Raw genomic sequence first — 24,767 nt, forward strand, 5'->3', positions numbered from 1 at the left:
AGCTGCGCAGCAACTCATGCTGCTCAGAGACTGGGTTGATAGCGCATGTTTTTTAAAAAAGTTCAAATTCAAGCAGTTCGATGCCACAGAGCCCACAGTAAGTAAATTTGTTCATTTGATTCGTGGGAGTAGCGGTTACCTTGCCTCACTGCTCCGTACGATATCTGTCCCAATGTTATGGTTATACTGAGTTGAAACAATACTCCAGGGAAAGGTCTCAAAAATCATGCTAGTGAGCTCACCTTCAGAACATTTCAAGGTTGGTACCATTCATTTGAGCCAAAGTAATGTTTATCATATACGCGAGTATATTAGCATTACACTGTGCAATTTTCCTGGAAAGCCAAGGTAGCAGTAGCTGATAATGCGGGAATCGTTATGCTGTTACAGTCCGCTCTGCTGCTGGTGAGTCTGGAGTTAATCAAGTTCTGCATCAGAACAGTGGCAACTAATTCAAGTACAGCTGGGTTCTCTGGATCTGATTCTGCAGTGATGTACCAATGCACCTGTTCCTAAGATGATATTCCTTGTGGCTGTTGTCCTTTTTATTCGGGAGGTCAGTTGTGTTGGAACTAGAGTCCGTAGATTGAGTTGGCAAGTTGAAGTGGAGACTATCATTAACCATCAGTCATAAGAACATAAGAAATAGGAGCAGGAGTAGGCCATTCGGCCCCCATTCAACAAGATCATGGCTGATCTTTTACCTCAACTTCACTTTCCCGCCCTATCCCCATATCCCTTGATTCCCTTAGCGTCTAAATATCATCGGCCTCAGTCTTGAATATAATCAACGACTGAGCATCCACAGCCCTCTGGGGTGGAGAATTCCAAAGATTCACAACCCTCATCTCGGTCATAAATGGCCGACCCCTTATCTTGAGATTATGACCCCCGAGGTCCCATCTCCAGCCAGGGGAAACTGCCTCTCAGCATCTACCCTGTCAAGGCTTCTAAGAATTTTATACATTTCAAGATCACCTCTCATTCCTCTAAAGTCCAGAGAGTATAGGTCCATTCTACTCAATCTCTCCTCATAGGACAACCTTCTCATCCCAAGAATCAATCTAGTGAATCTTCATTGCACCCCCTCTAAGGCAAGTATATCCTTCCTTCAGTAAGGAGACCAAAACTGTACACAGTACTTCAGGTGTGGTCTCACCGGAGCCCTACATAATTGCAGCAAGATCTCCTTACTCTTATAATCCAACCCCTTTGCAATAAAGGCTAACATACCATTTGCCTTCCTAGTTGCTTGCTGTACCTGCATGTTAACTTTCTGTGATTTGTGTACAAGGACACCCAAATCCCTCTGACTCCAAACATTTCTTAGTGTCTCACCTTTTTAAAAAAAAATATTCTGCTTTTCTATTCTTCCTACCAAAGTGGATAATTTCACATTTTCCCACATTATCCTCCACCTGCCACCTTCTCGCCCACTTCATATTTGTTTTGGTGCTGTACTTGTGCAGGAATCTGACCCGGTCCTTAATGTAATTAGTTTGGCATAGTCAATTATCCTTAGTTACTGACTTGTTGCTACCCATTAGGGAGGCCATGTTCTGGATTAGTTATCTTAAATAGGTACAATTTAAGGTTTGTCTGAGATGACTCTTGCATTTTGTACCGAATAATGTCAGGAAGAGTTTCCCCTGCAAGATGTAAGAAATACATTGGGATTGAACTTTGTAGGGTTTTGTGTGGCTCTTGAATTGTTCTACATAAACTGACTCATGTAACATTGATTAAGCTATCATGGCTGTCAGTAAAAACATGGTAAAAAATAGCCACTATTTAACTTTTAGCTCAACAGGACAAAAAAAATGTACTGCTAACTACTTTCTTTCACTGATTCTGCCTAGGTAAGAATAATGTGATTGTCATATTAGTCACCACCTACAATGCTAAACATCTGGGCATTAGCTGGGTTCAATTTAATATGATGTAACTCAGTCTCAGAATTGTTGTAGTGCAGTCTTAACTGTACTCGATTTAACGTAGTGCAGGTATATGATTTCAGCACTACGGTATCGCAGCCTTAACTGGGTTCAGTTTAAGGTAGCATAACTCATTCAGTTTTAGTTCTGCGGCTTTCAGTTAGTCATTTTGAATTTAAAGAATGATCAATACGTAGAAGTCATATGCTTCCTGTTTCAATCAGTTGGGTAACATTATTATAAAGACATATGACCACATTAATATAGCCAAATCTGAACAGTTTTGAGTTCCTCTGTACAGTTCTAATTTTATCTTTATGGTATATTTTGAGAACTTTTACTACTGAGTTACTGCTGGATCTTATGCTAACATTTCATCCAAGCATTTTTCATTTATCTATTGCTGCACTTCCAACAATTATTTCTTCAAACATTCTCCTTTTTAAATCTTTTTTTTTGGCTCTTACTCCAATTATCCAATTACTTGGCAAAAGCCTTTCCTTTAAATACTTTTTCTTGCCCTGAATTAAAGCATTCCATCAGGCAATCTTTATTAAAGTTAAGATTCCAATTCAATAACTACAAATTTACTTCCTTGAAGTCATTTTTTGTCCCAAAGACTTGGGTATTTTCTGCTCCTTAGAGTAGTAATAGAAGCTCCTCTGAGGAAACCTTTAATTAGCATGATCTCTTAAGGATCAAAAGATAACTTTTAATTGGAACCTTACAATTTTTGATTTATTTCTATAGGTCTTTCACATGCTGTTAAAATTAAAATGGTATAATGCATACTTGTAATTGTTTTGTTGATTGACCTATCCTGATTGCTGGTTATGAGTGGAGAGGAAATTCCTTTGTTTTTGTCTTAATTTGCACAACTTTATTCAGGGTTCAAATACCAACATGCCTTTTGTAAGGAAGTTAACCCTTTAGTATCTGATTTGCCACAGCTTCTCCTACAGTAAATGACTAAAATGACGAGAATTTTGGTCTTAGGGGTTTGCGGTTTCAGGCATTTTAAACCTTCTAATTTAAGAACATAAGAAATAGGAGCAGGAGTTGGCGATATGGCCCCTCAAGCCTGCTCTGCCATTCAGTAAGATCATGGCTGATCTTCGACCTCAACTCCACTTTACCGCCTGATCACCACATCCCTTGATTCCCTTAGTGTGCAAATATCCATCGATCTCAGTCTTGAATATACTCAATGAGCATCCACAGCCCTCTGGGGTAGAGAATTCCAAAGATTCACAAACCTCTGAATGAAGAAATTTCTCCTCATCTCAGTCATGAATAGCCACCCCTTATCCTGAGACTATGACCCCCTAGTTCTAGACTCTCCAGCCAGGGGAAACAGCCTCTCCGCATCTACTCTGTCAAGCCCTCTTGCAATCTTATGTTTCAATGAGTTCACCTCTCATTCTTCTAAACTCCAGAGAGTATATGCCCATTCTACCCAATCATTCCTCATAGGACAACCCTCTCATCCCAGGAATCAATCCAGTGAATCTTTGTTGCACCGCCTCTAAGGCAAGTATATCCTTGCTAAGGTAAGGAAGCCAAAACTGCGCACAGTACTCCAGGTGAGGTCTCATCAAAGCCATGTACAATTGCAGCAAGACTTCCTTACTCTTGTACTCCAACCTCCTTGTAATAAAGGCCAACTTACCATTTGCCTTCCTATTACTTGCTGTACCTGCATGTTAACTTTGTGTTTTGTGTACAAGGACAGCCAAATCCCTCTGAACACCAACATTTAATAGTTTCTCAGCATTTTAAAAAGTGTTCTGTTTTTCTATTCTTCCTACCAAAGTGAATAACCTCATTTTCACATTATATTTCATCTGCCACCTTCCTGCCCAAGCACTTAACTTGTCTATATCCCTTTGCAGACTCTTTGTGTCCTCCTCACAGCTTGTTTTCCCACCTAGCTTTGTATCATCAGCAAACTTGGATATATTACACTTGGTCCCTTCATCTAAGTCATTAATATAGATTGTAAATGGCCGAGGCCCAAGCACTGATCCCTGCGGCACCCAACTAGTAACAGCCTGCCAACCTGAAACTGACCCGTTCATTCCAAGTCTGTTTTCTGTCCGTTAACCAATCCTCTACCCATGCTAATATATTACCCCCAACCCCATGAGCCCTTAAGCTTGTGTAAGAACCTTTTGTGTGGCACCTTCTAAAATCTTTCACATTTATTCTTTGTGTGCATCTTTTAATCAGTAAATTGGAATTAGAATGGAAGAAACCATATTTGAGCAGTAACAGGTGAAGTTTTGTTGTATATTATACAGATTTTCATAAGATTTAACAGACTTTGTGCTTGCATTAGAAGAAAAAGTTTGCTTGGGTTTGGACACTTCTACTCAGTGACAGTGTGGGTGCAATTCAATGAAAATTCTCCACAAAGAGCATTATAAAAGTCAGGACTGCTGGAGAGTCATACGTGGTGATGTCTATGGAGACTACCAAAATAGGGAGAGTGAAAGGCAAATTACATGATTGGAGAAGAATGTACGCTGTTGAAATAACTGTCCTCTGAGTAGAGTTTGCTGATTTGAGCGATTACCCATTTTAGAGATAGGGTGACGCATAATCTGAAAATTGACTGAGGTTTTTAAAACAAAAAAAATACTCTCGACATGTGCAGTGTTAGTTTAAACTGGCTGCTGTTACTTGGGACTTGAATCAAATCTAATACATTTTTTGCATTAATTCTATTTTTGGTGAAAATTGGAGATCTATCATTTTCCTTCCAAAATTTTTGGTACTGTTGGCTACATTTTTATAGCCCTCTTGGAAGGGTTTTTAAAGCAAGCTGAATAAAGTATGCAACATTGTGTATTAACTGAGAACATCTAGCAGTATATTGTAATTGGACTAATGCAATGTGTCACAGGTTGTTAAACTGCAAGTTCTATCACAGCAAATCTCAACACACTATTCTGAGTCTTGGAGCTTTCTTGCGGCATACCAATTAGGTATAAGATGCTTCCCCTTAGAGCAGGTAAATGACTGGAAGAGCACAGTTATTTGTACTCTTAATATGTACCTTATATAGAGCCCAGAAGTGATCGATCCCTGCCTCAGTCCTATATTTACCAAAATACAACTTGAAACTTCAATCCTAAGCATTACTATTCAGTATTTGCAGTATAACAATAACATCTTAATTAATCTATAATTACATCCAAACAGTTTGTTTTTTCAGTTGAATTGAAATGTTCCCATTGCAGGGAAACTTTGGTGTTTTGAAATATTGATGTACTCCTGGGGCCTTAGTGTAAATTCAACCGTATTGTACCCATGATAAAGCTGCATATTGCTAATAATGAAGATGCCAAATGTACAATATTTCGATTAATGGACCTTGGGGCTAAAGATGGCGATTTTATGGCCACTTTATTTATGCATCTCACTGGAGTGTAACCTCTAAAATTCAAGGCACTGGTTTGTGCCTAACAGGGATCATCAAAAGAGGGTGTTGCCTTATGGTTGGACGCTGTTTTCTCAAGACACCAAGAACTATTCTCTGAGCCTGGGCCATGGAAATGCATGACCAGGGCAACAGCGTACCTGAACTGTGGCGAGTCTTTTAAACCCTCCTGAAAATCCTCTGTCAGCTCATTGTACGTTACTGTTTTCTAACGGAATTCTGTCAGTATTGCCTTGTCTCCACATTGTTGCATTCAGAGCTTCACTTATTCCTCAGTGCTAATTATGACAATGTTGACTTTGAGGACCCCAGTTCAAAAATTACTAGTATAGAGCTTGGGGGCTGAGTGAAAGGGGGAAGGCAAGTCTGCACTCAGTGATCAATGCATGGAATCTCCTTCACATAGGATAGTGAAGGCAAAAACCTTTGTCATTTAAAAGGCAGTTGAATGTTTGATGTGGGGGTATTGTAGCTTTCTATGGAAGAATGAGCTAAATGGCTCTTGTGTACTTATCTTTTGTGATCTTTGTGAAGGTGTTGGTGAATATTCCCTGATTTTTTTTTTAATGAACATGTATTCACCAAAAAAATTTTTTTTAAAAAGAGGGGGAGAAGCAGATTTCTTCAGGTACCAGGAGGAATGCAAGTTCAGGCCTCATTCCCTGGTGTGCTGATCCATGAGGTGCAATCCTGGGTGTGCTGCAACTGCAGCAGAAACTTGGAGCAGGCTGGAGAATTGCTCTGGAGCCATTGCATTCCAGGAATCTGCTACTGGCTGAGGTGTTGAGTATCTAACCAGTGGTGTCATTTCCTGACTGACTCGAGTTCTGGGATGGCTCTTGGGCTGGTTTGAAGTTGTAGTCCCCACTTTACAATGGAGCTGTTTCAGGAGACACCCCAGCTATGATGTCATGGCCTGACCTAGAAGGTAGGGAGGCTTGATCTGATATAGCTCCCAGCAACTGATAGAATTGTTGTTGTTTTTCTAATAATGTTGAATTGAATTGTAGTGAGTACATTTTTTTCCCTTGTCAAAAGGGCAGTGGGGAAGCAGAGTATTTTGAATAAAATGTATTGCTTCCTAGATTTGCCTTTCCCTTTAATAATGAAAGGACCTACTGTATGGACCCAAATTACTTGGAATTTGATAGTTGTATTCAAGTTCCCAAAACCAGATTTCATTGGACTGAAGAAATGCACAGCTGTGAAGTAATTTCACTGAAACCTGGTATTTTCAGTGTAACTTGGCAACATCAACTTTTGTTTGTAGTAAGCATTCAGATTTTGTTGTTGCCAGCTTGGCATTCTACAGTTTTCAGTTTAATGTAGCCACGGACAAGTTCAAAGTCGGTGTTTAGTTTCAGCTCAACATTCAGACGTTGAAGGTAAATACTCGTAGTCATTAATAGATGACTGCAGTAAACTGGTTGTGTAGTTAATCAGCCCCATAATGTAATGGTAGTCATTACATCCAGTTTTCAGTACACTGATGTTTGTGTCAGGATTTCAGTGACAAACATTTACTATTTGGTGCTAGTTCAGTGACCGACCCAGTATCCCTTGTTTGCTAGATTTGAAATGGTGAAATAAAATATCAGTTATACATGGCTTGTTTTTTAAATGGCGAAATAACATGTTCCTTGAAGTGGGAACAGTCATCTGTCATTTTCTTTTCTGAGCGATTTGGTGCATGTGTGTAAACATGTGTATGGAAAATGTAACTCATCCGTGTATCTTGTGGTAGAAAGTCTTCGTATCAATTCATCTGAAACCTGCTTCATTTCCCCAGACCAAATAAAATTTTGCTGTGGGCAATATTTTGTCCATGACAACTAACGGCCATGGTTTTTGCTGCAAGGAACGTAGCCATACATATCAGAATGGTCCAGATTCATTTCCTAATCTGTGCATAGTTAACTAAACTCAGCTGGGGTAGTGGAATTAATGCTACAATCAGCCTGAGTGCCTCTTGGCAAGGGAGGAGAAAATTCAGCTGGAGTTCCCCTCCCTGATCACTATCTGGTGAACTCTACCAGGCGAGAGATTTGGTGTTGGATGACAAAATAATTGTGCTCCGCTGCTTCCCAGCTCATATTATCTGCTTTGAAAAATTGTTTGCTAAACTATAATTGATTGTCTTACTGTACATAGTATGGGATTTTATTGTGTTGCAATCCCAGAACCATGCATAAAATCTGTAATTAGAAATTTGTTGCTGAAGTCTATCACGCATATCACAGAAAATGCAGCAATAGAGCAAAGCTGTATGTCCCCAAAAATGAAAACAAAGTGGCAAGATTTAATTCCTTTATAAAGAGGCAGTCCTCATTTTCTTCCAATTGATAGATGTACAGTGTCACAAATCATAAACAAAATATTTGAATTCATTACTGAATTACAGAATTGAACGGATGTATTTGTTTTTCCTTCCTATACAGTCATGTGTCCTTAAGCAATCCTTCAACGAATATGCAACTAATGGGAATTTGTGTCCATGAAGTAAAACTGGGGTTAGTGGGTCTTGTAGGTTAGATCTTTAGATTGACTTGCATCCCTTTGCTAACTTGAAATATTTCTGTGCTTTGTGAAAAACTTTCATACTGACAATATTCTATAAACTAAAGAACATATAGCCTGGTTTAATGTGAAATAGAGCAGAGTGGTTGGATTTGTCTGTTTTAGTACAAATATATCATTTATTCACATTCTGCTTGGTATAATGTTAAGAGTTTTTCTTGCAGGTTTAAAGACCTGTAAATGGACTTGAAAATATTCCGGCTTTTCAAGATATGGGGGATAAGTTTGTGAGGTCTTCACATGTTTGAGTGTTCTAAATATTAATTACCCAAATTGTTGAGCAAAAACGCAGCATCTAGTACCCAGTGGAAGGTATGATTTAACATATCTGTTCCCTTATTTCTCATCATTTTTTTTAAACAGTTAAACGCAAAGCATTGAAGTTGAATTTTGCCAACCCAGCCTTCAAGACAACAGCGAGGCTTACGTTAAATCCTTCAGGAGGAGTTCACTTTCAGAACCCACACATGTGAGTGGAGTTTTCTAGTTTTACTATTTTAAAAATCAGTTAAGATTGGTAATGTGTGTACTAGAGCAAATCCTGGAGCACTGTTTTCAATGCCCTTTTTGTAACCTCCAGCAGAGAAGATGGGTCTATTAATGGTCTCCATCAGTGTTCCTCTATGGCCAGTCAGCAGGAGTTAATCGTAGTGCAGCCTGAGAATCCCTGTTTCTATTGGTTCGGTACCTTACCTTTCACTCAGTGCTGTGCTTGATGACCAGGTGAAGATGAACAATTTGTACTGTGGGGAAGTCATGACTGAGATTTGAGTGCTTTAGATTGCTTTGTATTTGCCAGAGCACTACTGAATAATATGATGTGGTGGTAAATGTGTGAGCTAGCTGTGAATGAAATTGAAATTAAGAAATATGTTAGCAATTGGTCATTGTTTATAAGTTTACATTCTCTGTCAAATATGAATGAATGTTTTCAATTTTCAGTTTCGAGACATAGATATTGTATGGCCTAAGCTGACTTCTGCAGATTTCCATTTGCATGTATTGTCAATCTGTTTTATAACTTGCAGTCAATACTTGGATTAAAAATGCTTTTAAGAAGTGTGAACATTTGTCTGTTGTAATATGGCTGAACAACTGGATAGGTTGATTTGTATACTATCAGACATTGAGTCCCATTAGTGAGCGACTAACTCACTTTATAATGATATGTAGATTCCTTTCAGATTGTTCTGCTAATACTAGATCATGCCATCTTGTCCATTGATAAATGGCCCTTGAATCCATGAAAGTTATTGGTTACTTCATTTGTCAGGGCACTTAAGTTGCTTATGTGCCCATTTTCAAAGAGTTCAACAACATTTCAAATAAAACCGTACGGTTTTTAGCTCAAATGGTTTAGTGTTTGACTTCCAACCATAAGGTCAGAATTGAAGCTCTGGCTAGCTTCCATCAATTCAGTGGACTTTACCAAGTGGTAGCGAGGCTTAAGTTCTGAGGGGACAGGTGGTCCTTGCTAACTGAAGTGCATTTCACATTGAGAGCAGACATGGGCAGCCATGGACCCTTAAATTTCTGAGCTGGTGAAGGATAGTGGCAGGCAGTTTTTTTTGAAAAAAAGAATTTTGAGGGGGAAAGAAAAGCAATGGTGTTAACATGTATTTGCATATGCGTTATTTGTGAACCTACTACGCTTGATGTTCATTGCAGTAAAAAAGTTCCAACACAAGTGGATTCTGAATCTGGCATTATTAGAGAAATGACTACTCACTTAATAATTAGGTCTGTTGTTCTGAACCTTTATTATATGCATACCTTAAATGACAGCAAACATTCCTTTGCAAAACTAGCTTTTCAATATATTAGTTTTTGTAGTCATAATATTGTAAATCTGTTGCAAAATTAGTTTATTTTACAGGACTTTTAACTGTCGCAGAGTTTGTTTGTTTGTGGAAATATGCAGTTCTTTGAATGAAAACTGGGTACATTAAAGTAAAAGTATTCCAGGATTCAGCTGATGAAGTTGCAGGGTAGTTGTTTGGTTTAATGTATTGAAGATGCAATTTTCATGAAATACGTACACATCTTTAAACATTTTCTGAGGCCCTGAGAAAAATCTAGTTTTATTAAAAAAATAGATTACAAGTATCTGCACATTGTAAATTTTGAGGGCTTTTATCCCCATTAAGTTCTGGCAGGTTCTTTTTAGCAGATTTGTTGCACATTCGTAGACCAGTTGGGCTGAATGGCCTGTTTCTGTGTTGTACGTTCTATATAATTCTTTGTAAATCAATTAACTGGGCTGTAAATGGTCCTGTCCCAGGAGCTCATCACAGTTAAATGCAAAATCTTGAAAAATTTTTGTTTATGATCATCTCTAAGTTCATCTCCATTTGTTTAAACTTACAATCTCTTGTCCCAATAATTTATAATTTCTCTACACCCTTGGAGAGGATACAGAGGAGATTTACTAGAATGGTAGCAGGTATAAGGGACTTCAGTTATGTGTAGAGACTAGAGAAGCTGGGATTGTTCTCCTTAAGGCAGAGAAGGTTAAGGGGAGATTTAATAGAGGTGTTCAAAATTGAGGGGCTTTGATAGAGTAAATAAGGAGAAACTGTTTCCAGTGGCAGAAGGGTCAGTAACCAAAGGACGCAGTTTTAAGATAATTGGCAACAGGGAGATTAGGAGAAATATTTTTTATGTAGCAAGTTATGATCTGGAATGCATGCCTGAAAGGGTAGTGAAGCAGATTTAACAATAACTTTCAAAAGGGAATTAGATATAAATTTGAAAAGGTGTAATTTGCAGGGCTATGAGGAAAGAGCAGGGGGAGTGGGACTAATTGGTTAGCTCTTTCAAAGAGCCAGCACAGGCATGATTGGCCGAATAGCCTCCTTCTGTGCTGTATGATTGTGATTTTGTGAAGGTTTAATTAGAAGCAAATGCAAATATCGATGACTTGCTACACACCACAGCTGAAACTCCTTCATATGTCTTTGCATTCGAGAAATGTAGATGTCCTGCTTGTGATTTCTGTTCTGAAATGGTAGGTATTGTATTTGTCACACTTGATTTGAATTACAACACATTATATTTTGCATCAGTGGCTCTTGATTTTAAAATAAACTGCCGATCGCAATATCCTGTGGTAACATCCATGTTCATAAAATGAAGGGGAGGAGCAAGGCAGTGCTGTGCAGGTTTGTGTTCTCAGACATGCCTTGGTGCTGTTATTTTTTTAAAAGAAAGTACAGCCAGCCTGCATTATATGGATAGCTGAAAAATGTGTAACTAATTGTTACATTGTGGGCTAAGCTGAGCTCCCACCCAAAAAGCTAGGTGGGAAAGTAAGCTGTGAGGACACAGAGTCCATGAAGGGATATAGACCGGTTAAGTGAGTGGGCAAGAAGGTGACAGATGGAGTATACTGTGGGGAAATGTGAGGTTATTCACTTTGGTAGGAAGAATAGAAAAACAGAATATTTTTTAAATGCTGAGAAACTATTAAGTTTTTGTGTTTCGTGTACAAGGACACCCAAATCCCTCTGAACACCAACATTTAACATGCAGGTACAGCAAGCAATTAGGAAGGCAAATGTTATGTTGGCTTTTATTGCAAGGGATACATGAGTAAGGAAGTCTTGCTGCAATTGTGTAGGGCTTTGATGAGACACACCTGGAGTACTGTGTACAGTTTTGGTCTCCTTACCTAAGGAAGGATATACTTGCCTTGGGGGCTGTGCAGCGAAAATTCACTAGATTGATTCCTGGGATGAGAGGGTTGTCCTATGAGGAAAGATTGAGTGGAATGGACCTGTGCACTGGAGTTTAGAAGAATGAGAGGTGATCTCATTGAAACATATAAGATTCTGAGAGGACTTAACAGTGTAGATGATGAGGCTGTTTCCCCTGGCTGAAGAGTCTAAAACTAAGGTTCATAGTCTCAAAATAAGGGGTGGGCCATTTAGGACTGAGATGAGGAGAAATTTCTTCACTCAGAGGGTTGTGAATCTTAAGAATTCTCTACCACAGAGGGCTGTAGATGCTCAGTCATTGAGTATATTCAAGGCTGAGGTCAATAGATTTTTGGACTCTGAGGAATCAAGGGTATGGGGATCGGGCGGGAAAGTGGAGTTGAGGTCGAAGATCAGCCATGATCTTATTGAATGACTGAGCAGGCTCGAGGGTCTGTATGGCCTACTCCTGCTCCTATTTCTTATGTTTCTTATATTAATAGCTGTATCTTGTACATAATCAGCTTTGTCCTATTTCAGTATTAAAAGTAAGACACTGTTTACCTTTATGATTTTTAGTGAGTTAAAAACTTTTGAACCAAATCATACAGGCTAAAAGATAGCAGGTTTAATCTCTGGTCTGTTAGCTGATTTTAGCCAGGGCTGCATTTGGGATGCTGCAAGTGGCCTCAGCACTTGAGTTGGGGGGAGGGGGCAGGAGGATCAAGGGGTTTCCTGTTGTTCAGTGTCCCCTGCTGCATTGTCTGCGGTGGGGGGGGGGGGGGGGGCGGTGGTGATGGGAGCAAGATTGGGTTTGGGGATGACGCCATTGGCATTTGAATAGCCTGCAAACTCTCTGACCCTGATTTTAACTCCCCCCACCGGGTGGAAACTGGGCGGGGGGCAGTTAAAATAAGGGCAGCCGCTGACCCCGATGATGACCCTGCTGCCTTCCTGCCAGTTCCTAATATTAGCCTGCTGTTTTGAGCAGGGCATTCACAGGAAGGCAGTGAGGTCCTGCTTTAAATATGCAGACCAGGCCCCGCTGTCTTAAATGGGACCCGACTGCAATTTTGGTCGGAGGCCTGAGGGTGACTGCTTCCTCGTCAGGCCAAACCTGCCGGGAACTAGATTGTGGACCAGAAGAAGTCCAGCAGTTAAGCTTTTGATTTTTTTTTTTAAAGTTCAGGTTTCCTTGTGGGCCTGGAGGAGCTCTGGGCCCCACAAGGAGACCCTGGGCCTCCCTTGACCTGGGTTTCCTACCACCCCACCCCTCACACCGATTGAATCCTCGTCACCACTTGCATGACTGCTGGACAGCAGCCTCCCGAATTCCTGATCCCACACACCGGTCAGGTAGTGGATCTGGGCGGGTGTCTGACAAAATTTATGGAAATGAGGCCTGGCCTCAACGTCTCCGTTTCCAGGTCTGCTGCCCACTTTGCGGCTAGCAGGCTCTGTTCCCGCCCCTGTTAAAATCGGGGCCTCTGTGTCACTGCTCCCACATGGAACTGCACATTGAATGTTGAGGCTGCCTGTGTTGTTAGGTGTTAGGGAAGAAAAGTGGACATTGGGGGTTATTTCATTGCTGTAAAGAGTGGGCAGAAAGAGAGCTACACTAATCTTCTTTTGGTAAAGAACTGCATATTACATATAGGACTTGTGAAAATAACCAGTATATTTGAAGATTTCAATCAACATCTAAGTATTTAATAGCAGTTTAAGCCCCCCACCACTTCCCAGTTTTAAAACAACCATTCATGGTATGGATTTTTAGTGTCTTGTTTCAAATCTAGTAAGAATTTTTATAAACTTGGAAGAAATTCTTTCTTGGCCTGTTTAGCTTATCAGACCAAATATCACTGCATTTGTTCTCTGATGTGGAGACCATTTGGGCTGAATGTTTTATTTTTGCCTGATTGTGCAAACAGTTGATTGGCTTGTTAAACACAAGCTCAATTTTGTAACCAGCCTGCATCTTTTGAAATTGAAAAATGTAGACAACAGATGTTTTGTACTTATAAAATACTTTGGATAATTGACACGCTCAAAGTTATATTGCCACACAATTTTTTAAAAATTCTCATTCACCTTTAATGTCACATCAGCGTTACTGGCACAAGCCTAGAAGTAGGACACCTGTCTGCCCTTCATTTTGGAATGTCCTCCTGAATTGAATAATTTCTGCCTTTCCTGGCCTTTTATTTGCATCACCAGCTTTGTCACTTTTTTTCCCCCCATTTAAGAGATAATTCCCATCAACACTGAGATGAAATCGGCTTTACTCGGGAACAATGATTACATTACAAACACTATTATAATGGATGTGCCTTCCAGAGCAGCAGTAATACTTTTTTTAGGCATGCCATCAGAATTTACATTTATCTGGTTTAGGCTGCTTGTTTAATTGGTTCATTGTGTTACCTATCATAAAGCTGAGTAGAATTAAAATTAAAAGATAACTGTTCAACTACAAACAGGAATACGGTACATAATTGCTTGAAGTACCATTTGAACACTCACTTAACTCTTGTCAAGGACTCCACAGACATTATGGGCCCGATGTTACCAGGGCTGCGGGTTCTCGACGGGCGGGCTATCGGGCGCGTTACCCACACGCCCGTTGAAATGAGTCAGCTCCCCGCGCGATCGTAGCCCAATTGGATCCACTTACCTGCTCCTCCGGGTTTCCCACTGCTGATCTGCGCGTCGGGCGGGCTGCGCATGCGCAGTGAGATCTGTCAGCTGGAGGAGCTCTATTTAAAGGGGCAGCCCTCCACTGATAGATGCTGCAACAAACAGAAAAAATTACAGCATGGAGCAGCCCAGGGGGAAGGCTGCTCCCAGTTTAATGATACCTCACTCCAGGTATCAATACATGGGGTGAGGAGGAGGGGGAGGACAGAGATCTTCCCCCCCCGGTGGGCGGAAGGAAGCGGCCTGCCTCTGCCACCAGGAAGGCCTGGCTCGAGGTGGCAAAGGAGGTCACCAGCACCACCAACATATCGCCCACCCGCATACAGTGCAGGAGGCGCTCCAATGACCTCAGTAGATCAGCCAAAGTGAGTACACTTACTCTTTCCCCTACACTCCGTCTGCCACATCACCGCCCCCACCCCACATCTCCTTCTGCACTGCCAACACTACTCTGTCACATCACCCCTCATACCCACTCAAACCTCATCCTCATCGTACCTGCACCTACTCACTTCGCCAGTACTCATCCCGCCACTACCATTCAACCCAATCCTCATACAATCTCATGGCTCTATCTCATACTCACCCTCTCATGCATCTCTTTCACGGCCAGCCTCACTCAACCTGCCACTACCTGTGCTGCAGCCACAGGGCATGCATCACATATGTGCAGGAGGCAGCGTAAGGCAAACGTGTCGTGAGCATGAAGGGGATGCACAAGGGTGTTTGAGGGTTTGTCATGGTTGTTACTTATATTGAATTTCTGACCAACTCACATTACATATTATATTGGCACCACTACTGCCATGTCTTCGCGAATCTTGTCTGGTCTGTGCAATAATGCCCTTTCCTGAGGATCACTATGAAGACCCACAACTGATGCCACCCATTGTGTCACTGCAGAGTGGGTGTAGGTGTATTTGCAGGGCTCTTTTGTGCAGACGGCTGAGAGACGTCGGTGATGTCCCCGGTTGCACCCTGGAAGGATGCGGAGGAGAGGTTGTTGAGGGCAGTGGTGACTTTGACAGCGACAGGTAAGAAGATGGTGCTCGGGCCAGCCAGGAGCAGCTTGGCATGAAGGAGGCTGCAGATGTCCACGACAACATGTCGAGTGACTCTGAGCCTCCATGTGCACTGCTGCTCAGAGAGGTCCAGGAAGCTGAGCCTCGGTCTGTGGACCCTGTGGTGAGGGTAGTGCCCTCTGCGACGCGCATCTCTCTGCGGTAGCCCTCCCTCCTGCTGTGCAGGTGAATGTGTCACACCACTCTGTTGTGGAGCTCCACGTGTCACAGGTGGATGGCGAGGCTGATGATGCTGTTCGCCCTCCGAGGAGGTCATGACTGCAGCTACGGCGGCCCCCATCCGGAAGATGTACATCTAAGGGGGTCCGCAAGGTGGGTACTTGTCTCTGGACCCCACGGTAAGTGTGCAAGTTGGTGACTTTGATTGTTAGGAGGAGGGTGGTGGAAGCCAAACTTTGTCCCAAGTGACAGAGTGGCCTCCTGCAATGAGTGAGGCTCTTCCCCCACCTCCCCTCCCCTCCCCACCCCACCCCACCCCACCCCACCCGTCAAATGGACCTTTGCAGCTGCAACAGGTCCATTTGAACTGGAAGTGTTTCCCCCAGTGTGGGAAACAGTCCCAGTTTGCTCTAAAATCCCACCCCTCCTCACATAATCCCTTAATCAGGTCAGTTAATGACCTGAACAAGCCAAATAAATAACTTCAAGAGGCATCCCGCTGGCTTTAATTGCCTGCGGGATTCCCACCAGCGGGGGCTGCGCGCGCATGCCGGCGCGTCAGCGGGGAACCCAGAAGTGCGCGGGTTCGAGGCGGGCTCCGGTCCCGCTCCGGGATTTCCCGATTTTCGGGGCCCCCCCCACCCCAGCCAGGAACGCACCCGTTAGCGGGTGCTAAAATGCTGCCCTATATTGAAAATAACGTCTTCAGAGATTTGTTCTCAGTCGTATTCTCGCAACTTGTCGATTGTTTATTTTCTCTTTGCTTTTTTTATATTCTTGTATTTCTTCTTCTTTTTGTAAAGATTGTCCTCTAATTGAAGACGGGCTCCAAACAACAGTTTTTCAGGTAGTTGTGGCCCAAAATTTTGAAGTCTACTCGGACACAAGAGTTTGAATATTTTGACTTGATTTTCACACATCAAAGAGCAGAGCCAGATTAAGAATTCTTAGGGTCCCTTTGCACTTCCCACACCACCCCCCCCCCCCCCCACCCCGCAATCCATTAAAGCACAAACGTGTGTAAAATTGATGAAGTAATAGGCCCGTAGAATGTTTACACACTGCATTGATAATGCAAATCATATCACAATATACTCTGCTTAAGTGAAACATATTTGCATGGGGCCACTGGCGGGGATGCCTGGGCACAGGCCCCATTGGCCTGTTAAAGAAACAAATTAGATGCATATAATTCTGTTCCAAGAGTATAATTCTGTCTGCATGGGTGAATATTAGAAGAGACCTGGAACATGATTTCTGTATTTATTTCGTCATATCATTATGCTAATGTTGAGAACCCATGTGCTTATGAAATAGTTTTAGCTGGATTTGTATGAAGCAACATTGTAAAATTATAACTGAACAGCTGTAACTAAAGTCGATAAAAGCAGTGTTACTTTTGTCAGGCTGGCCTCACGGTGCTACCACATACAAACGTGCTTAGTGTAAACTTTTCTCGACAATAAGTTTGACTGGTCAAAAACAACAACAATTTGCATTTATATACCGCCTTTAATGTAGTAAAAACATCCCAAGACGCTTCATAATGCATTATCAGACAAAATTTGACAGCGAGCCACATGAGAAAATAGGACAGGTGACTAAAAGCTTAGTCAAAGTTGTAGGTCTTAAGGAGCGTCTCAAAGGCAGTGGAGAGGTTTAGGGCAGGAATTGCAGAGCTTAGGGCCTAGATAGCTGAAGGCATGGCCCCCAATGGAGGGGCGAAGGAAATCGGGGTGCACAAGAGGCCAGAATTGTAGAATTAGAGTTCTCGAAAGGTTGTCACCACTGAACTGGTACTAGAAGCAGAAAAAATTGAATCTGAAAATTTTCTTCAGTTGAAAGATCAAACACCAATTTGGTAGAAATTTTTTTGCGTTGACTTACCATTTTATTCAGTTTCAACTTCAGTTTTCCATTCGTCTATCCATGGCACATTTAATCTATGCGAGGTGAGGCTTAATGGCTATCTGAAGTTTGGTATGCACACACCTAAATTTGCTGAAGGGGCATTGGATGTTGCTCTTTTCGCCAAGAAATAATGCATGGTTTACAGGATTGATTTTTTTTTTTAAATGTATACCCAAATTAGCTATTTTCAAGTTTGAGTTGAAAAAATGTTTGTGTATGTGTGTGATTGTACTGGTCTGGTATCAATACATTGAGAATCCCAAAGCAAAATTTGCATATCTGTTCCGTATTGTTCTGCTCTGCTACAAGTTCTAAGTTAGCTATTTGACAACAGTTTCCATTAGCTTCAAAAACTAAGTGCTGCAGCGCTAACATTTACCACTGTTTTTCCATTAGTCTGTTAGATTTTATACTGATATTTTCTGCAGGTCCAGGCCCACCCAAAAACAGGGCCCAGACCTTGGATCTTTGGAACTTTCAGCTCCTGTGGATGAAGACTTCATATCATTGGAAATGAAACGAACAAGGTTTGTTTGGATTTGCATAATGTGTAACATCGAAACTATTAAATTCTGGAACCAGTTTTTAGATTTCTGATAATTCATGTAAATTACATTTCTGTTTGCATCCTGGACAACTGTGCAGCTTCAAACTTGTTGGGGAGAGCAAGAGAGAGACAGCACTTGGACTTGTCCCACACAACTATTGTAGAAGATAATGTAGCAAAAAATTGGTAACTGCATATGAGATATCAATCGTGCACTTTACTTACATAATACATATTAATGTTTGGGGGTGATAAAAGGATATTGTGCACATCTCTCTTTGACTAATGTAAATAGATATATCTGCTTGCCTCTACTTGATTAGGCACCAAAGCTTGGTTCTGTGGGTTCAGATTTTGTAACCCAGATGTTCTGCATATTTGTCAATACTGTGCAGCCTTTTTGAGGAAACACTGTGCTAATTTTAATTTATTTCATACATGCTTTATCATAATAGACACATTAGAGCTGTCAAACTTGGTTGCAATTTCTGTTGGGCTTTTTGTTCCAGTTTTTTGACTTAAATATTAGTCTTGTACATTCAGCTCCCATGTGTAAATAGATGTGCTGTCATGCATGGGGTTTGGGGAGCGTGGGGTGAAACGAGATGAGGGGGAGGGAAATGAATGAGAAAATTGCCTTGTGACACTAACTACTTATGCTACAAAAGAAACTGAGCTTCACTTGACTCGAGAAATAACAGTGCGGAACTTGATCCCACCACCTTTTTTCTTTTAGAATCGTTGAATTTTACAGCACAACGGGAGGCCGTTCAGTCCATTGCGTTTGTGCTGACTTTCAAAGAGCTGTCCATTTACACCCCGTACCCTTTTTACATTTTTTTCCCCAATATTTTTTCACTTCTCTTTTGAAAGCCGTTATAGATTATGCTTTCACCACTGTTTCTCTTAACAGCCTCTATGAATTTTTTTAAAATCTAAACTTTCCCTCCATTCTTTTGGCACTCATGTTGAGTTTATGACCTCTTGTTACTAATTTACCAGTGGAAATAGTTTTTCCAATTTACCTTATAAAACCCTCATAACTTTGAAGACACTTATCAGATTTCCTCTTAATTTTTTTTGCTCTAATGAAAAGCCCCACTTTTTATTATGTGTCCTCAAAAAACACTCATCCCTGGTGCCATCTTAGTGAATCTCCTGCACACTCCATAGTCTTGACACCTTTGCTAAAGTGAAGTGCCCAAAAGTGGACACCATGTTCTAACTGCAGCCTAACCAATGATTTGTATAGGTTTAGCATTATCTCTGTTTTTGTACTTTATACCTTTTATATAGAAAGTTTAGGATCCCCATGTGTTTTGTTTTACAGCATTAAGTGGCAGGACATGGTGATTAAGATTTGTGTATCTAAACCCCTAAATCTCTCCGCTCTTCTACTTTTAAAGTCTCACCCTTTACTGTATACATCCTCTCCCTCTTCATCCTTTCAAAATGTATTACCTTACATTTCTCTACCTTAAATTTTACCTGATACCTATTTGTCCAATCTATTAACCTTTCCATGTCCTCCTGAGATTGCTTCTTAAGATAACCACACTTTCTTAAACAGAGATATTACTTCAGCTTCTAGCAGGAACATTTACCAAATTCATTTTTCCCCATCACTAAACAGATTGGTGAATTTGAAAGTGGAATTAATTTGCAAGTGTTACTCTTTGGCAGGACAGGGATTACCATGCTGTTAGCACTTGAGCCAAAATGTGGAGAGTCTCTCATTGCTATCCATAATGCAGTTACCTGGAGCGCCTTGCTATTACCAAGCTTTATTTGAAGTGATTGCCCTGCAATAATACAAGCTAACCTGAACACTTTGATGCCTTGAAATTTCCTCTGTCCATTTCTGTATTAACTTGATATCTTAATTGAGTGGAGGTTGAAAGAATGAAGAATAATCTTGCATTACCAACCACAGCTATGGTCTTACTGTTTGACAAAAGTGCAATCTCCTTTAACAAAGCTCCGGTGTATTCTACCCCTTGATTTTCTCTCTGACCTGCTACTTTAGCTGTTGGCTTTAGGTTTTACTGCAATGTTGTTTAGATTTACTGAAAATTTCTCACGGTATCTGTCAAAGACCTACGGGCGCAATAGAGTGCAGGGGATTGTAGTCATTAATTTCAGTCATTAAACCAGTTTTGGTATAGTTAGTATGAAAATAGGTTTTATCCACCATTCTTTACATGAATAGACTATTTAAATGTAGTGATCCACTGTTTGGATTCATTTTATACATTTACCAATTAACAACAATCTTTAAATGACTAAAGCCCTAAAATATTAATGCCAAGTTTGTTATTTATAGGTACAAATTTACTGAAGAAAAGTCATTTTTACAACATAGATTACAAACTTCTACAGACTATAAACTTCAATTAAAAGGGATAGAATCATAGAATCTTACAACATGGAAACAGGCCCTTCGGCCCAACATGTCCATGTCGCCCAGTTTATACCACTAAGCTAGTCCCAATTGCCTGCACTTGGCCCATATCCCTCTATACCCATCTTACCCATGTAACTGTCCAAATGCTTTTTAAAAGACAAAATTGTACCCGCCTCTACTACTGCCTCTGGCAGCTCGTTCCAGACACTCACCACCCTTTGAGTGAAAAAATTGCCCCTCTGGACCCTTTTGTATCTCTCCCTTCTCACCTTAAATCTATGCCCCCTCATTATAGACTCCCCTACCTTTGGGAAAAGATTTTGACTATCTACCTTATCTATGCCCCTCATTATTTTATAGACTTCTATAAGATCACCCCAAAACCTCCCACTTTCCAGGGGAAAAAGTCTCAGTCTATCCAACCTCTCCCTAGAAGTCAAACCATCAAGTCCCAGTAGCATCCGAGTAAATCTTTTCTGCACTCTTTCTAGTTTAATAATATCCTTTCTATAATAGGGTGACCAGAACTGTACACAGTATTCCAAGTGTGGCCTTACTAATGTCTTGTACAACTTCAACAAGACATCCCAACTCCTGTATTCAATGTTCTGACCAATAAACCAAGCATGCTGAATGCCTTCTTCACCACTCTGTCCACCTGTGACTCCACTTTCAAGGAGCTATGAACCTGTACTCCTAGATCTTTGTTCTATAACTCTCCCCAACGCCCTACCATTAACGGAGTAGGCCCTTGCCCGATTCGATCTACCAAAATGCATCACCTCACATTTATCTAAATTAAACTCCATCTGCCATTCATCGGCCCACTGGCCCAATTTATCAAGATCCCGTTGCAATCCTAGATAACCTTCTTCACTGTCCACAATGCCATCAATCTTGGTGTCATCTGCAAACTTACTAACCATGCCTCCTAAATTCTCATCCAAATCATTAATATAAATAACAAATAACAGCGGACCCAGCACCGATCCCTGAGGCACACCACTGGTCACAGGCCTCCAGTTTGAAAAACAACCCTCTACAACCACCCTCTGTCTTCTGTCGTCAATCCAATTTTGTATCCAATTGGCTACCTCACCTTGGATCCCGTGAGATTTAACCTTATGTAACAACCTACCATGCAGTACCTTGTCAAAGGCTTTGCTAAAGTCCATGTAGACCACGTCCACTGCACAGCCCTCATCTATCTTCTTGGTTACCCCTTCAAAAATTTCAATCAAATTCATGAGACATGATTTTCCTCTCCCAAAACCATGCTGACTGTTCCTAATCAGTCCCTGCCTCTCCAAATGCCCGTAGATCCTGTCTCTCAGAATACCCTCTAACAACTTACCCACTACAGATGTCAGGCTCACCGGTCTGTAGTTCCCAGGCTTTTCCCTGCCGCCCTTCTTAAACAAAGGCACAACATTTGCTACCCTCCAATCTTCAGGCACCTCACCTGCAGCTGTCGATGATTCAAATATCTCTGCGAGGGGACCCGCAATTTCCTCCCTAACCTCCCATAACGTCCTGGGATACATTTCATCAGGTCCCGGAGATTTATCTACCTTGATGCGCGTTAAGACTTCCAGCACCTCCCTCTCTGTAATATGTACACTCCTCAAGACATCACTATTTATTTCCCCAAGTTCCCTAACATCCATGCCTTTCTCAACCGTAAATACCGATGTGAAATATTCATTTAGGATCTCACCCATCTCTTGTGGTTCCGCACATAGATGACCTTGTTGATCCTTAAGAGGCCCTACTCTCTCCCTAGTTACTCTTTTGCCCTTTATGTATTTGTAGAAGCTCTTTGGATTCACCTTTGCCTTATCTGCCAAAGCAATCTCATGTCCCCTTTTTGCCCTCCTGATTTCTCTTAACTCTACTCCGGCAATCTCTATAATCTTCAAGGGATCCACTTGATCCCAGCTGCCAATGCATGTCATATGCCTCCTTCTTTTTGACTAGGGCCTCAATCTCCCGAGTCATCCAAGGTTCCCTACTTCTACCAGCCTTGCCCTTCACTTTATAAGGAATGTGCTTACCCTGAACCCTGGTTAACACACTTTTGAAAGCCTCCCACTTACCAGACCTCCCTTTGCCTGCCAACAGACTCTCCCAGTCAACTTCTGAAAGTTCTTGTCTAATACCATCAAAATTGGCCTTTCCCCAATTTAGAATTTTAACTTTTGGGCCAGACCTATCATTCTCCATAGCTATCTTAAAACTAATGGAATTATGATCACTGGTCCCAAAGTGATCCCTCACTAACACTTCTGTCACCTGCCCTTCCTTATTTCCCAAGAGGAGGTCAAGTTTTGCCCCCTCTCTAGTCGGGCCATCCACATGCTGAATGAGAGATTCCTCCTGAATACACTCAACAAATTTCTCTCCATCCAAGCCCCTAATGCTATGGCTGTCCCAGTCAATGTTGGGAAAGTTAAAATCCCCTACTATTACCACCCTATTTTTCTTGCAGCTGTCTGTAATCTCCTTACATATTTGCTCCTCAATTTCCCGTTGACTATTTGGGGGTCTGTCGAACAATCCTATCAAAGTGATCTCTCCCTTCTTATTTTTCAGTTCTACCCATGTAGACTCAGTGGGCGAACCCTTGGATATATCCCCTCTCACTACTGCCGTGATGTTCTCCCTAATCAAGAACGCAACTCCCCCTCCTCTCTTACCTCCTGCTGTATCTTTCCTATAGCATCTGTACCCTGGAACATTGAGCTGCCAGTCCTGCCCCTCCCTTAGCCATGTTTCAGTAATAGCTATAACATCCCAGTCCCATGTACCCATCCATGCCCTGAGTTCATCTGCCTTGCCCATCAGACTTCTTGCATTGAAATAAATGCAGTTTAATCTAGACTTCCCTTGGTCTTTGCCCTGCTTTCTCAGACCATCTGTCCGGTCATGTTTTGTACACTCTCCCTTACTGCCTTTTGTTTCTGTCACCACTTTACTTCCCACTGACTTCCTGCATCGGTTCCCATCCCCCTGCCACATTAGTTTAAACCCTCCCCAACAGCACTAGCAAACACTCCCCCTAGGGCATTGGTTCCAGTCCTGCCCAGATGCAGACCATCCAATTTGTACTGGTCCCACCTCCCCCAGAACCGGTTCCAATGTCCCAGGAATTTGAATCCCTCCCTCTTGCACCATCTCTCAAGCCACGTATTCATCCTAGCTATCCTGTCATTCCTACTCTGACTAGCCCGTGGCACTGGTAGCAATCCTGAGATTACTACCTTTGAGGTCCTACTTTTTAGTTTAACTCCTCACTCCCTAAATTCAGCTTGTAGGACCTCATCCCGTTTTTTACCTATATCGTTGGTACCTATATGTACCACGACAACTGGCTGTTCACCCTCCCCCTCCAGAATGTCCTGCAGCCGCTCCGAGACATCCCTGACCCTTGCACCAGGGAGGCAACATACCATCCTGGAGTCTCGGTTGCGTCCGCAGAAACGCCTGTCTATTCCCCTTACAATCGAGTCCCCTATCACTATAGCTCTGCCACTCTTTTTCCTGCCCTCCTGTGCAGCAGAGGCAGCCACGGTGCCATGCACCTGGCCGCTGCCAACTTCCCCTGGTGAGCCATCTCCCACAACAGTATCCAAAACGGTATACCTGTTTTGGAGGGAGATGACTGCAGGGGACCCCTGCACTGCCTTCCTACTCTTCCTCTGTCTGTGGATTTGGATAACTATTTGAAACAAAGACTATAAAAGGATATGGGAAAGGGCACGGAAATGCAATGAGTTATATAGTTCCAGTTCAAGAACTAGTGCAGGCACAGGTGAGGTAGGCCAAATATCCAGTGCATTTGCTGTAATTTCCATGATTCTATTGGACTTGAGTTTAGGGTGCAGCCTATAAAAGGGGACCCAATGTCTGGCACCATCACTAGCCTGTATAATTAACCATCTATGGTGCTGTGCTGATATGACTAGTTTTGATGGGAGAACAGCTAAACATGTTACTATTAAGGTAACTGCAAAAAAGAAATAATAGCACTACACTGCAAACTGCAAATTGTATACAACCTGGAAAAGGAAAGCAATCCTGCAGCAACCCAAGAATTTGACCAGGGTGAGTGTGCCATATTTTGAAGCAGTTTGGGTAAAACATAGGAAAAAAATTAGAGGAATGTGTCTAGTCTGTACCCAAACTATCTCCTCTTTGAAGCCCTCCCATTGCTCATTTACTGTTTTGTCTGCCAATCTGGATTCCAATTCACCTGGGCCAGATTTCTTTTCAACTCATTGAAATTATCTATCATGAAGAATCTGGTTCATTGTATTTTT

General features: G+C 41.7%; 1 protein-coding gene across 8 annotated transcripts in view; it reads left to right on the forward strand.

Moving 5' to 3' along the window:
* map2k4a (mitogen-activated protein kinase kinase 4a) overlaps positions 1-24,767 on the forward strand; it is a 191,580-nt gene that overhangs the window by 89,414 nt on the left and 77,399 nt on the right. For 5 of the 8 annotated variants that reach the window (XM_068004322.1, XM_068004315.1, XM_068004316.1 and 2 more), the window contains 2 exons: positions 8,317-8,422; positions 17,926-18,024. In XM_068004322.1, coding sequence (XP_067860423.1) covers positions 8,421-8,422; positions 17,926-18,024 — 101 coding nt within the window. In that variant the 5' untranslated portion in view covers positions 8,317-8,420. Of the gene's footprint in view, positions 1-7; positions 98-8,316; positions 8,423-16,415; positions 16,434-17,925; positions 18,025-24,767 lie in introns of those variants that run through there. The other 3 variants (XM_068004321.1, XM_068004323.1, XM_068004317.1) reach the window with 3 other exon arrangements.

Source organism: Heptranchias perlo, chromosome 23 (assembly GCF_035084215.1).
Source record: "Heptranchias perlo isolate sHepPer1 chromosome 23, sHepPer1.hap1, whole genome shotgun sequence".
NCBI classification, from domain to species: Eukaryota; Metazoa; Chordata; class Chondrichthyes; order Hexanchiformes; family Hexanchidae; genus Heptranchias; species Heptranchias perlo.